The 13,765-nt window shown below is 44.3% G+C and overlaps 1 protein-coding gene and 1 pseudogene across 9 annotated transcripts in view; one reads left to right on the top strand and one right to left on the bottom strand.

Moving 5' to 3' along the window:
- Nucleotides 1–13,765, bottom strand: part of SYTL3 (synaptotagmin like 3) — a 117,193-nt gene that overhangs the window by 28,655 nt on the left and 74,773 nt on the right. For all 9 annotated transcript variants that reach the window (XM_034963163.3, XM_063605052.1, XM_055114282.2 and 6 more), the window contains one exon: nucleotides 10,416–10,550. In XM_034963163.3, the coding sequence (XP_034819054.1) occupies nucleotides 10,416–10,550 (135 nt within the window). The remainder of the gene's footprint in view (nucleotides 1–10,415; nucleotides 10,551–13,765) is intronic.
- LOC106634923 (archaemetzincin-2-like) lies at nucleotides 5,919–10,314 on the top strand (annotated as a pseudogene).

Genomic DNA, 13,765 nt, shown 5'->3' with positions numbered 1-13,765 from the left:
AAAGGCTGGGATCACAGGCATGAGCCACCGCGCCCGGCCGTTGTTGACAGTTTTTCAAAATTAAAACAATTATAAACAATGCTGTCTGGGACATCTCTGTATGCACATTTTGGCCAACATTCATGATAATTTTTAAAGAGTAGTTCCTGTGACTGAAGTTCTTCAACTGAAGAGGACAAGTAAAGGCTTTTGACATCTATTGCTAATTGCCCTCTAGAAAAGTTGTAACAGTTTCTGCTCACCCTGCAGTTTGTAAGAACGCCTGCTACCCTACACCTTACCAACACTGAGCTCTATCATTTTTAAAATTTACTAAAGTGGTCCCAAAATAACAGCTTGCTTTAATTTTGCACTGATTTGCCTACTTGGGAGGTTAAATGATTTTCCCTATTTGTTGTCTAGATCTGGCTTTATACTTCTGTAATAAGTGGAATTTTAATAAGCTGGGTTTTTTGTTTTTACTCCAATCCTTGTTTCTCAGAGAATGTAAATATTTCTCAGAAGGGAAGGCAACACCTTTAGCAAGAAGCAATAATCAGTGGTTTGTTTGGTGGGAGTTCAGTTTCCTCAAATAAATGCTGCTTCAGCCTAAAGGGAACAGGTTATGATTAAATGCATAGTAACATGATTATAAATTTTAAGGGCACAAATCAGAGAAAACTTCAGAAAAATGGGTGAGAATAGACAGCCCTACTGAATTTGCACTATGATTTAGTTAGGCATAGTTAATAATTATAAAATTAACATCATCTGTGTGTGTATGTGTAAAATCTGATTAATACTCAAAGTTAATGAGTATATGGGGAATTGCATAATCTCATATGCCACTGATGGGGCTGTTAAAAACAATTTTTTGTTTTCCAACAAAAAGTCCCTAAGCAGCAAAGGGACTAAGGTGGATTTGCTCACCCCACCTCTCCCTAGGCTAGCATCCTGGTTCCCTGCTTCTACGTGTGGACTGGCCCCGAGTGAGTGAGGCTGAACCAGGCAGCATGGGTCAGGAAAACTGCTCAATGTAAGAGTACAAAACGCCTGTGGGATAGTGTGAAAAGCCTGGACTCCCCAGTATGGACTCCCCAGTCCCCTGGTTTGAATCAGAGTTCTACAGTCAGCTCAGGACTTCAGCAAGTCGCTTTAACCTCTGTGAACCTCAGGTTCCTCATTTGTGAAATGGGATAACAGCACCTTCCATAACAAGATCTTTGTGAGAATGACTGAGCTGTGAAGCACCTGCCTTGGGCTTTCAATAAATGGTAACTGTGATTAGGATTAACCCAATCACTCAACAAACATTTATTGAGGCCATTTAAGTGTTGGATACAGCTCTTGGGAATTAGAGTCTAGTGGGGAGGTGACACAGACAATACCCAACAGATGAGCCAACCCTATAGCATGTCGGGGTGGTGAGGACATGGATTAACATAGAGCAGGTGGGGGGAGCGGGGCAGGGGGAGCTCCCTGAGAAGGTGGCTTGGAACAAAGCCTTAAAGGAAGGGACTGCATGACTTGTGATGTCTGGAGAGGGAAGGGTACAGAAATGCCTGGAGGTGGGATGTGTCTGGGGGTCCCAGCACCAGTCAGTGGCCCTGCAGCTGAGTGGAATGAGTGATGGGGTAGGTGAGAGCTGGTGAGGTCGGACCAGAGTGGTGGGCAGGTCACACAGAATCCCACAGGCCGTCACGGGGTGGATCCAAGCTCACGTACTTGGCTATGTGTTGGTTTCTAGGGCTACAAGGATGTGATTCCGGCCCTTGAAGGAGCTTAGAGTCCAATCTAGTGGGACCCTGGGCAGATTAGTAGAAACTGGCCCACTGGCTGTCTATGAAGGCACAGTCTCATCCCAACCCCTCCACCCCTATTATAAGTAAAATGTTTATTTAGAAACAGAATGCATTTAGAAACTATAGCATTTAGACAAACAGGTTTTTTTTAGCAAGGCAATTTTACTTTTTGCAGAAAGGGTGCTTCTTTTTTTTTTTTTTTTGAGACAGGGTCTCGCTCTGTTGCCCAGGCTGGAGTGCAGTGGTGCAATCTTGGCTCACTGCAAGCTCTGCCTCCTGGGTTCACGCCATTCTCCTGCCTCAGCCTCCCGAGTAGCTGGGACTACAGGTGCCCGCCATCACGCCCAGCTAATTTTTTTGTATTTTTAGTAGAGACGGGGTTTCACTGTGTTAGCCAGGATGGTCTCGATCTCCTGACCTCGTGATCCGCCCGCTTCGGCCTCCCAAAGTGCTGGGATTACAGGCGTGAGCCACTGCGCCTGGCTGAAAGGGTGCTTCTTGCAGATGGAACAATGGTGAGAGCACACCTGAACAATGGAGGGAAGCAATTTTTATCCTTTACACAGCTTGGCCTTGCTACGGCGTCTTGTTTCCACTGGCTGGAGCCAGACTTTACAATTTAAATTAAAACCTGACTGGCTAATAACTTAAAACTTTTTAAAACAGGTATAGGTGGCCAGGCATGGTGGCTCACGCCTGTCATCCCAGCACTTTGGGAGGCCGAGGAGGGTGGATCATGAGGTCAGGAGACCGAGACCATCCTGGCTAACACAGTGAAACCCCGTCTCTACTGAAAATACAAAAAAATTAGCTGGGCTTGGTGGCGGGCGCCTGTGGTTCCAGTTACTAGGAAGGCTGAGGCAGGAGAATGGTGTGAACCTGGGAGGCGGAGCTTGCAGTGAGCTGAGGTTGGGCCACTGCACTCGAGCCTGGGTGACAGAGCGAGACTCCGTCTCAAAAAATAAAAAATAAAAAACAAAAAAAGTATAGACAATAGAGAATAAAGGAAAAGAGAAAGTTGCTTGTGAAAGGACTTAGAAAAGTAATAATATTTCCAAATAAGGAAGGGGCATAGGCTGCGAGCTGTATGTGCCTGTGAACATATTCAGCACAAATATCTTCATTAAAGTACAAGAACACAGAACGTACTTATTACTCTATATCTAACAGCTACATAGGATAGGGCTTAACAAAGAGTTATTAGCACAAAGCAAGAAGGCTTGAAGGAAGTTAGTCTTTAAAAGAAATTATTATTTTTAACATTATTATTATTACCAGAAAGGAAACTGAAGAGGAAACTTTTTACTTTCTACAATTCCCTCCTGTTGATTTTATAGTGTTTTTTTCCCTTTTTAAACTTTTTAAAGATGTTTTGGCTTAGCTGTTTTGCTTGAGTTTTTAAAAGAAAGAGTTTTTTTGGTTGATGAAATGCCAGGGTAAAAGGGATAGCCAGTTGAACTACAGCATAAGTACTGCTTTAATTATTTGGCAGAGTGTCTAGTAAAGGTTTTTTACAATACTAACATACGTTCACTTGGGGATGAATAAGGATGGACTGATGGGTTAGCTCTTGGAAGTGCCTGACGTTACTGCATCCTATTAAGTCTTTAAGGTACGCCAAATTTTTCCTTCGTCATTGGAGACATGAGGTAAAACTGGTCTTGGAAGATGGAGGCTGGATGGCCCTTGAGGGCTGACCTGCAGGGTACTGCACTTTAGGAAACAGCAGAGAGAGTCTGGCATAGTTTACTATCCTAGGCTGTGGGATTTTGAAAAGGACCCACTATGCAGTCTACGTCTTGTCGATTAGAGGACTGTCCGAGTGGTAAGGGGACAAGCTGGGCCTCTGGCCTACCATGCGCACACGTGTAACAGTCGCTTTTATTTAGAGTGCGGATGGAATATTTAATCCATTTTAGCCAGGCATTTATATTTTGATACCTTGTCTTCATTGCTATTGTTTGCCTTAGGTTTTTCACCTTTACTATAGAGACTTCAGTCTTGTCCTTGTGCTTGGGAGGAGTGATTGATGGAATGGTTGAAGGAGATTGACAGCTAGAAGGAGTAATTCTTTTGGTGAAATGGATATATGGATTTAAGGACTGACAAAGACCTATGGAAGCAGTCTATTTTAAACCTTTAGTGTTGTATAGGACATTAGACTAAGCAGAACATAGAGATTTTGTTTCAGAAGGACAAGAGTCTGATTTTTACTAATACAGCTACTATTCTCTGGATTACTAGTATTCTTAAAGGAACTTACTATGTCTTCCTAATTTGAGGAAGTCCAAGAGGGACAGAGATATTTTTCTGAAGTAGTAAGCTGTTTTTGGTTATGTAAATCTTTATAAGGCATAATTAAACAGGCATTAAAAGTAATAACTTGAGGTGAGTTAGATTTAGTTATGTTGGCCAGGCGCGGTGGCTCACGCCTGTAATCCCAGCACTTTGGAAGGCCAAGGTGGGTGGATCATGAGGTCAGGAGATCAAGATCATCCCGGCTAACACGGTGAAACCCCGTCTCTACTAAAAATACAAAAAATTAGCCAGGCATGGTGGTGGGCGCCTGTAGTCCCAGCTACTCGGGAGGCTGAGGCAGGAGAATGGCGTGAACCCGGGAGGCAGAACTTGCAGTGAGCTGAGATTGCACCCCTGCACTCCAGCCTGGGTGACAGAGCGAGACACCATCTCAACAACAACAACAACAAAAATTAGTTGTAAGATGGGAAGTAAAGGGAAGAAAAGAAAAGGAGAGATAACTTTGGAACAATGGCCCATGATTCTGAAGGTGATGATGCTTTTTTGACTTGGGTATGATGTGTCCATCCTTTTTTTGCTGTGCAAAGGCAGTCTTGGTGGTTAGCAGCACAAGGTAGGGTCCTTCCTAGGCTGGCTTGAGTTTTTTTTCTTTTTATTTTTTGATGAGGACGTGGTCCCCAGGCTGGTGCTGGTGTGCTGGAAATTCTAGGGGTAGTACCTGTGCTAAAAGACTTTTAGTTTTTTTGTTTTGTTTTTTTTTTTGAGATGGAGTTTTGTTCTGTGGCCCAGGCTGGAGTACAATAGTGTGATCTCAGCTCACTGCAACCTCCGCCTCCCGGGTTCAAGCTATTCTCCTGCCTCAGCCTCCCGAGTAGCTGGGATTACAGGCGCCCGCCACCATGCCCAGCTAATTTTTTGTATTTTTAGTAGAGACATGGTTTCACTATGTTGGCCAGGATGGTCTCGATCTCCTGACCTCGTGATCCACCTGCCTCAGCCTCCCGAAGTGCTGGGATTACAGGCGTGAGCCACCACGCCCGGCCCGAATACCTTTTTTACTACTGGAGGTTTGTGTGATGTTTAATCTCCCCCCTAATGGGGACTTTTCACCTCTTTTTAACCTTTAAGACATCCTGACTAAGGAATACTTCACCGCCCCACCCCGACCCGCCCCCTGGCGGCTTTTCTTTCTTCAGTCCTAAGGAATGCTTTACCGCCCCTGCGGTTTCTCTTACCTTGGTATGTCCTAACCAAGGAATGCTTTACCGTCCCGCGGCTTTTCTTTCCTTAGTCCTGACCACCAAGGAAATATTTTACCAGCTCCTCCGGTATTTCCTTCCTTGTCTTATGCATGAGGTTACCTGGTCCACGTGGTATGTGAGGACCCTTTACTCCAGGTTACTGGCTGCTTTCTTTCCGCGTTGCTGAGAGTCCAGGTTTATTCGTCACACGGGGTGGGTCTCGATTCCTTACCCCAGAGGCCACCGCAACGAGGCAGTGGGGCGCCTCCTCATGAGAGAGCACTAGAGACCGCCCCTGGAGGAGTGTATCCCCGTACGGGCCACCATTTTGTTATAAGTAAAATGTCTATTTAGAAACAGAATGCTTGTTCCTTAGTACTATAAGGAAAAATTAGCATTTAGACAAAAAGTGTTTTTAGCAGGGCAATTTTACTTTCTGCAGAAAGGGTGCTTCTCACAGATGGAACAATGACGACAGTACACCTGAACAATGGAGGGAAGCAATTTTTATCCTTTACGCAGCTTGTCCCTGCTACTGTGTTTTGTCTCCATTGGCTGGAGCCAGACCTTACAACCTAAAACCTGACTGGCTAATAATCTAAAACTTTTAAAAATAGATATAGGCAATAGAGAACAAAGGAAAAGAGGAAGTTGCTTGCAAAAGGACTTAGAAAAGTAGTATTTCCAAATAAGGAAGGGGCATAGGCTGCAAGCTGGAACGTGCCTGTGAGCACATTCAGCACAAATATAAGTACAAGGACATAGAATGTACTTATTCCTTTGTATCTAACAGCTACATAGGATAGGGCTTAACAAAGAGTTATTAGCACAAAGCAAGGAGGCTTGAAGAAAGTCTTTAAAAGAAGTTATTATTTTTAACATTTATTATTATCCTTTAACAAAAAAAAGGAAACTTAAAAAAAAAATGTTGGCCAGGTACAGTAGCTTACATATGTAATCCCAGCACTTTGGGAGGCCAAGGCGAGTGGATCACAAGGTCAGGAGATCAAGACCATCCTGGCTAACATGGTGAAACCCTGTCTCTACTAAAAATACAAAAGATTAGCTGGGCGTGGTGGCGGGCGCCTGTAGTCCCAGCTACTCAGGAGGCTGAGGCAGGAGAATGGCGTGAACCAGAGAGGCGGAGCTTGCAGTGAGCCGAGATGGCACCACTGCACTCCAGCCTAGGTGACAGAGCGAGACTCCGTCTCAAAAAAAAAAAAAAAAAAAAAAGTAAAGTACAGTACAGTATACTTGAAAAGGGGCTAAGCAGGCAGCTTGAAAGATCCAAGTATCCACATGTTGAAATGTAATTGCCAATGTGATAGTATGAAGAGGTGGGGCCTCTGGGAACTGAATAAGTCATGAGGGTGGGGCTCTAGTGAATGGGATTCAGGCCTTTATAAGAGGCTGCACACAGCACTGGACCCTCTTGCCCTTCCATCCTTTTCACCATGTGAGGAAGACACTTAGAGCCATCTATGAGGAACAGACCACCAGACACCAGTCCTGTCCATGCCTTGAGATCCTGAACTTCCCAGTGTCTAGGACCATGAAAAATAAATTTCTATTGTTTATAAATTACCCAGCCTGTGATATTTTGTTATAGCAACATGGATGGACTAACACAAGTGTTAATTGAAGCATTATGGCCCCTCACCCAAGAATCCATCTATTATACCATGCGTCACAATTCTAGGCAAAAAGTAAACACTCAATGTTTTTTGTTTGTTTGTTTTTTGAGACAGAGTCTCGCTCTGTCGCCCAGGCTGGAGTGCAGTGGCGTGATCTTGGTTCACAGAAAGCCCCACCTCCCAGGTTCACTCCAACCTCCTGCCTCAGCCTCCTGCGTAGCTGGGACTACAGGCGCCTGCCATCACGTCTGGCTAATTTTTTGTGTTTTATTTATTTATATTTTTTTAGTAGAGACGAGGTTTCACCATGTTAGCCACCCAGGCTGGAGTGCAGTGGCGCCACCGCGCCCGGCTAATTTTTTGTATTTTTAGTAGAGAAGGGGTTTCACCTTGTTAGCCAGGATGGTCTCGATCTCCTGACCTCATGATCCACCTGCCTTGGCCTCCCAAAGTGCTGGGATTACAGGCATGAGCCACCGTGCCCGGCCTTAATGTTTTTTAATAAACAAATGAATGAACGAATGAATTAAAATGCCTACCTATACACAGAGAATACATTTAAAACATCACAAAGCAATCTTGAAAAAGAAGAACCAAATTGGAAGACTTATAATATCCAACTTCAAGACTTACTACAAAGATACAGTACTCAGGATAGTGTGGTCTTGGCATAAGGACAGACGAAGAGATCACTGGAGTAGAACAGAGAGTCCATAAGGAGATCCACACTTATGTGGACATTTGATTTCCAACCAAGATGCCAAAGTCACTGTGGGATACAACAGTCTTTTTTTTTTTTTTTTAACAAATGGTACTAGGTTGACTAAATACCCATATGGAAAAAAATGAGCCCCAATCTCTACCTTACACCATTCACTCACACACAAAAATAGTAATGAGCTGGAGCACAGCCCTGAAGGTAAAAGCTAAACTTTTCTAAATTTCTAGATGAAAACATGGGAGAATATCTTCATGACTTGCAGTTGGACGAGACACAGACTTAACCGTAAAAGAACATGCTGCCAAATCAGACTTCATCAAAATTATAAACACACAAAATCAAAAGACACCAATATTTATTATTACTCCTATATGTATGAAAATGTTCATCATAAGATGTAAAAAAGAAAACCACTCTCAAAGTATAGCAAGGGTTTCCCCAAATCCCAACCTAAGTAAAATATCACTTCCAAGTTCTATTGTCACATTCCAGTTTCTCTCACAAGGCGACAGCTCATCCCTCCCCTTGTCTACTGATGTCATAACCATGCCGCACATATCAAGAGTAGTTGGGGCTGGGGACAGTGGCTCATGCCTGTAATCCCAGCTACTCGGGAGGCTGAGGCAGGAGAATTGCTTGAACCTGGGAGGCGGAGGTCACAGTGAGCTGAGATCGTGCCACTGCACTCCAGCCTGGGCAACAGAGGGAGACTTCATCTCAAAAAAAAAAAAAGAGTACTTGGATGAGGCACGCACATGAGAACGGCCATGGGAGGTGGGCGGGTGGCCTCGAGGCCTGGTGGGTGAAGATTCCCTCCACAACACTTTTCCGGCCAGGCCCAGCTATGTCCATCCTTATAAGGTAAAAACCTCAGAAGGATGCCTTCTTCCTAATAAAGCCTCATGGCCGAACACCTGTTTGACCCATTTAAAGGGAAGAATGAAAGTTCTAGGCCAGGTGCGGTGGCTCATGCCTGTAATCTCAGCACTTTGGGAGGTCGAGGCAGGCAGATCACTTGAGGTCAAGAGTTCGAGACCAGCCTGGCCAACGTGGTGAAACTCGTCTCTACTAAAAATACAAAAATTAGCCAGACGTGGTGGTGGGCGCCTGTAATCCCAGCTACTCAGGAGACAGGCATGACAATCGTTTGAACCGGGAGGCGGAGGCTGCAGTGAGCTGAGATGGCACCAGCCTGCACTCTGGCCTGTGCAACACAGTAAGACTCCATCTCAAAAAATAACTAAATAAATAAAATTAAAATAAAGAAAGTTCAGCTGGGCACGGTGGCTCACGCCTGTAATCCCAGCACTTTGGGAGGCCGAGGCACGTGGATCACGAGGTCAGGAGATCGAGACCATCCTGGCTAACATGGTGAAACCCCGTCTCTACTAAAAATACAAAAAAATTAGCCGGGTGTGGTGGCGGGCGCCTGTAGTGCCAGCTACTTGGGAGGCTGAGGTAGGAGAATGGCGTGAACCTGGGAGGCGGAGCTTGTAGTGAGCCAAGATCGCGCCACTGCACTCTAGCCTAGGTGACAGAGCAATACTCTGTCTCAAAAAAAAAAAAAAGAAAGTTCAACCTAGGAACACGATGTTAACAGAAGAGATCTGTCATTATGCAAACAGTATGGCACTCTGAACAGACACTGAAAACATCTCCATCTCAAAGAACCCAGGCCTTGTGTCACAGTATGGGAAATTAGATGCTGGGGAAAACAGTGCTGAATGAACGAAGGCTTCCAGCCAGCCAGTGATCTCTTTGGACCCATTACTTTGCATTCCCAATCATATTAGATCACTTCCCATCCAGAGGCTCCCCAAGACTTTGAACAGTTCTTCAGTGGCCCTTACAGAAAGACACTCTCTCCAGACAAATGAGTATTTATATTCAGTCCGCTGGATCTCTAGGAAACACCAGAATTATCAATGAAGAATCTATGAAATGGCTCAAGGCCTATTGGGAGGCATAATTCTATGGCTTGAGAGCAAACCTCCTAGAACTGGTTCCTGTTTCTGCAATGAGGTGTTCCTTTAGAGCCAATGATAATTCACAAACAAAGCCTACAAGTTCATGCAGGGGACATCTTGAAGTTCTTAAAAAAGAAGAAACCTGAAGATGCCTGTGTCATGGGGATAACAATGATTGATCTTTACCCAGAGACTCCTGAAATTTTGCCTTTGGACAGGCCTCTTTCACAGATGGTGTAGGGATATTCAGCTTTGCTAAGTATGGCAGTGATTTTTATAGCTTGTGCTATGAAGGCAAAGGGAGGAAGTGACAGAAAACATCTTCAACTGACTATTCAATTTTTGATAACTATTACATTCTGGAAAGAACTAATGTTTCACTACATTGATCCTGTAAGATTTTAACACATGAGATTGAACACACACGTGGACTGCGACACTGTCAGTGGCTTGCATGCCTAACGCAGCTCCAACCACTTGGAAGAAGCTGACCAGCGCCCTCCTGCCCTATCTGTTTACACGAGTTGCAGAATGCTGCGTTATAGAAAGCTACAGAGCACTGGTGGAGTGGATTGATAATGAATCTGCTGACACACCTGGAGTAACTCCAAAACACAGGCCTGAGGATAACGCAACTTTACTAAAACCTGTGGAAGCCTTTAAGGAATGGAAGGATGGATAATAAAATGCCTTGCTGTTCTCCAAAAATAAGGACCTTCAAATAGGAGTAATTGAAATAAGGACTTGTACATTATGCTTTCCAAAAAAACAAAAAACAAAAAACAAAAAAAGAGCATTGGAATGAGACTCACATGTCTAAAACCTCCAGAGAATATGGTACTAGGTGCCGGACTGGATGGGAGATTCTGTTGCTTCAAAATAGGGTTAGTAGAGCATTTGGGATCCTCTTGATTGAGAGGTTTCAGAATATCTGGTGCACTGACCTTCTGGAGAAGGAAAAACAAAAATTAATATTATAGTCTCCATCCCAGTTTGGTTTTGTTCAAATGTGGTGACTTCAGCAAGCATCTATGACTTGATGTTACTAACATGCAAACTTCTAAGTAGGAGGACACATCTGCATTTGGTAAATGCGTGCACGTGCACACACACACACACGCACACACACACCACACACGCGCATGCACGCACACAGGGCCCAGAGACAGACAACATCCAGCTTTGGGATAGTCATGAACAGTCATGGGTAGATTACTCGTGGATTAGTAAAAGTCTTAAGTCCAAATTTTAGCCTTAATAAATGGTCCTGGCATTTAATCACTTGATATATAATAATTAGCCTGATAAGCAGAGTTTTAGCTCTAAGATGCTTATAAAAAGGGAAAAATCAAAATATGTCTCTAAATTTTCTAAAAATACTTTGCTAACAGTTGATGCTTTTTTAATTTTTTCTTTCTTTTTTTGAGACGGAGTCTTGCTCTGTCACCCACACTGGAGGCTGCAGTGCAGTGGCACAATCTTGGCTCACTGCAGCCTCCATCTCTCAGGTTCAAGCAATTCTCCTGCCTCAACCTCCCAAGTAGCTGGGACTACAGGCATGTGCCACCACACCTGGCTAATTTTTGTATTTTTAGTAGAGATGGGGTTTCACCATGTTGGTCAGGCTGACCTCAAACTCCTGACCTCAAGTGATCCACATGCCTCAGCCTTCCAAAGTGCTGGGATTACAGGCGTGAGCCACCACACACAGCCAAGCTGACATTTCTATGATGTATACAGTTGTGTTTTCCAATATGGTAGTCACTAGCCACACATGACTACTTAAATTAATTGAAATCAAACAAAATTAACTTCTCAGTTGCGCTAGACCCATTTCAAATGCTCCATGGCCACATGCAGCCCTGGGCATTGTGTGGACAGCTCACATAAAGATCATTCCCATCCCTGCAGAAAAGTTCCATTGGAACACAATGGGCAAGGTGGGAAAACCTCTTAATGACTGAAAATATACAGTTTCCAAGTGAAGACTTTAGTTTTTGGTGCTGGGTTGAAAGCTGAACTCAGAAATACAACAGTTGCCCCACAGTCATAATTTTCAGGAAGAAAATACTAAGTGAGAATATGATAGAACAAATATGATAGAACAAATGAAGGAAAGGGATTACCTCCAAATTATTTATGCTTTCCACCCCCAGAATGCCAACTTAATTCCTACAGACATTTATTTATTAAGCAACACTATATTCACGCCACTATGCTAAATTCTGGGGGCTGGAAGAGTAGAAGGGGAGGAAGAGAGAAGAAAGAGGAGAAGATGAAACATCCATCCTCCAAGGGCTCACTAGCTAGTAGGAAGACAGAGACACCATTCAAATGGAAGCACCAGCCAGGTCAATGGGAAAGAGGCCAGGGAGAGTTTCTCCAGCACGCAGGCCTCTGGGATGGTCTTCAGCGAGGCTGCAATCACCCGAGAGGATGCTGAGGCTGGCTGGGGTAAGCCTGAGAGGGAAGGCCTTCCACCTGGAGCAGCTGGTGACGGTTAAACAGAAAGCACATCCTAGACCTACAGACACGTAGACACGTGGACACAGATCGCAAACACACAGGGGATGTGTGATGTTGTCTGAGGGGACACTAAAGGTGTGACAGAAGTGTCAATCAAAGCTACAGCGGAGGAGCCAGAGGCTGGAAGAGCCAGAAGATCCAATGGGAGGGTTCAAGAATGAAGGTGTGCCAGAGGAAAAAGTAGGCGAAAAAGCTTACCTGCAGTTAAAGAAAGGCACATTTTAAATAACTGCCCATTATATTGGCAAATGTTAAAAATTATAAAGTTGAGTTTTACTAGAAGAAAGTCCTGGAGATGGATGGTGGTGACAGGTGCACAACATTAGCAATGTTTTCAATGCCGCGAACTATACACTTAAAACGGCATAGATGGTAAGTCTTATGTGTATTTTACTATAATAAACATTTCAAGGAAAAAAAAGGTACAAAGTTGAATGTTGGCAAGAGTGCTGGAAAACACGTGACTCTGCCTTGCCAGTGGTCAGGTAAACGGAGTCAACGTCAGTGGAGGGCAACTTGGCAGCATGAACTAAAAGCCTTAAAAAGTAGCTGTTAGGCTGGGCGTGGTGGCTCACACCTGTAATCCTAGCACTTTGGGAGGCTGAGGCAGGTGGATCACGAGGTCAGGAGATTGAGACCTGGCTAACACGGTGAAACGCTGTCTCTACTAAAAATATAAAAATTAGCACGTGCCTGTAGTCCTAGCTACACAGGAGGCTGAGGCAGGAGAATCACTTGAACCCAGGAGGCAGAGGTTGCAGTGAGTCGAGATCATGACACTGCACTCCAGCCTGGGCGACAGAGCAAGACTCTGTCTCAAAAAAGAAAAAAAAAAAAAGAGTAGCTGTTAAAAAGAATAACTGGCCAGGCATGGTGGCTCACACTTGTAATCCCGGCACTTTGGGAAGCCGAGGCTGGCAGATCACCTGAGGTTAGAAGTTCAAGACCAGCATGGCCAAAATGGAGAAACCCTGTCTCTACTAAAAATACAAAAATTAGCTGGGTGTGGTGGCAGGCGCCTGTAGTCCTAGCTACTGAGGAGGCTGAGATAGGAGAATGGCTTGAACCTGGGAGGCGGAGGTTGCAGTGAGCCCAGACTGCTCGCTCGCTGTCTGGGTGACAGAGCGAGACTCCATCTTAAAAAAAAAAAAAAAAAAAAAAAAAACCCAGAAAAGAGAGAAAATCTTTTTCCTCCACCTCTGTCCTCAGTTCCCCTCCCCAGAGATAGCCCCTCCTGATGGTTTTTAGGCATCCTTCCTGTTTAACAGGTGCATGTTTTTATGGCCAATATAGGTCAATACCGTACATTCATAACATATACAATAAAATCCCAGTGGAATGCACAGGAGAGGAGAGGTAAGAATTCACTTCTTGAAGAATTCTGGCCCAGATGCTTAAGTCAGCATGTTTGAAGGGGTGTTTTCAGAACATGTGGTTCAAACTTAACAGAGAAGTGGTGTGGAAAAGATCCCGAGCTGTTTTCTCAGTTAACATCCCCGAGTCACCGCGTGATTTTAAGGTGGGAGGATCACTTGAGTCCAGGAATTCAAGACCAGTCTGGGCAACATGGTAAAACCCTATCTCTAGAAAAAATACAAAAATTAGCTGGGCAGAGTGGTGTACTCCTGTAGTCCCA

The sequence above is a fragment of the Pan paniscus genome, chromosome 5, assembly GCF_029289425.2.
Source record: "Pan paniscus chromosome 5, NHGRI_mPanPan1-v2.0_pri, whole genome shotgun sequence".
Taxonomy (NCBI): domain Eukaryota; kingdom Metazoa; phylum Chordata; class Mammalia; order Primates; family Hominidae; genus Pan; species Pan paniscus.
Note: the sequence above shows the minus strand (reverse complement) of the source record. Positions and strands in the feature narration are given on the sequence as shown.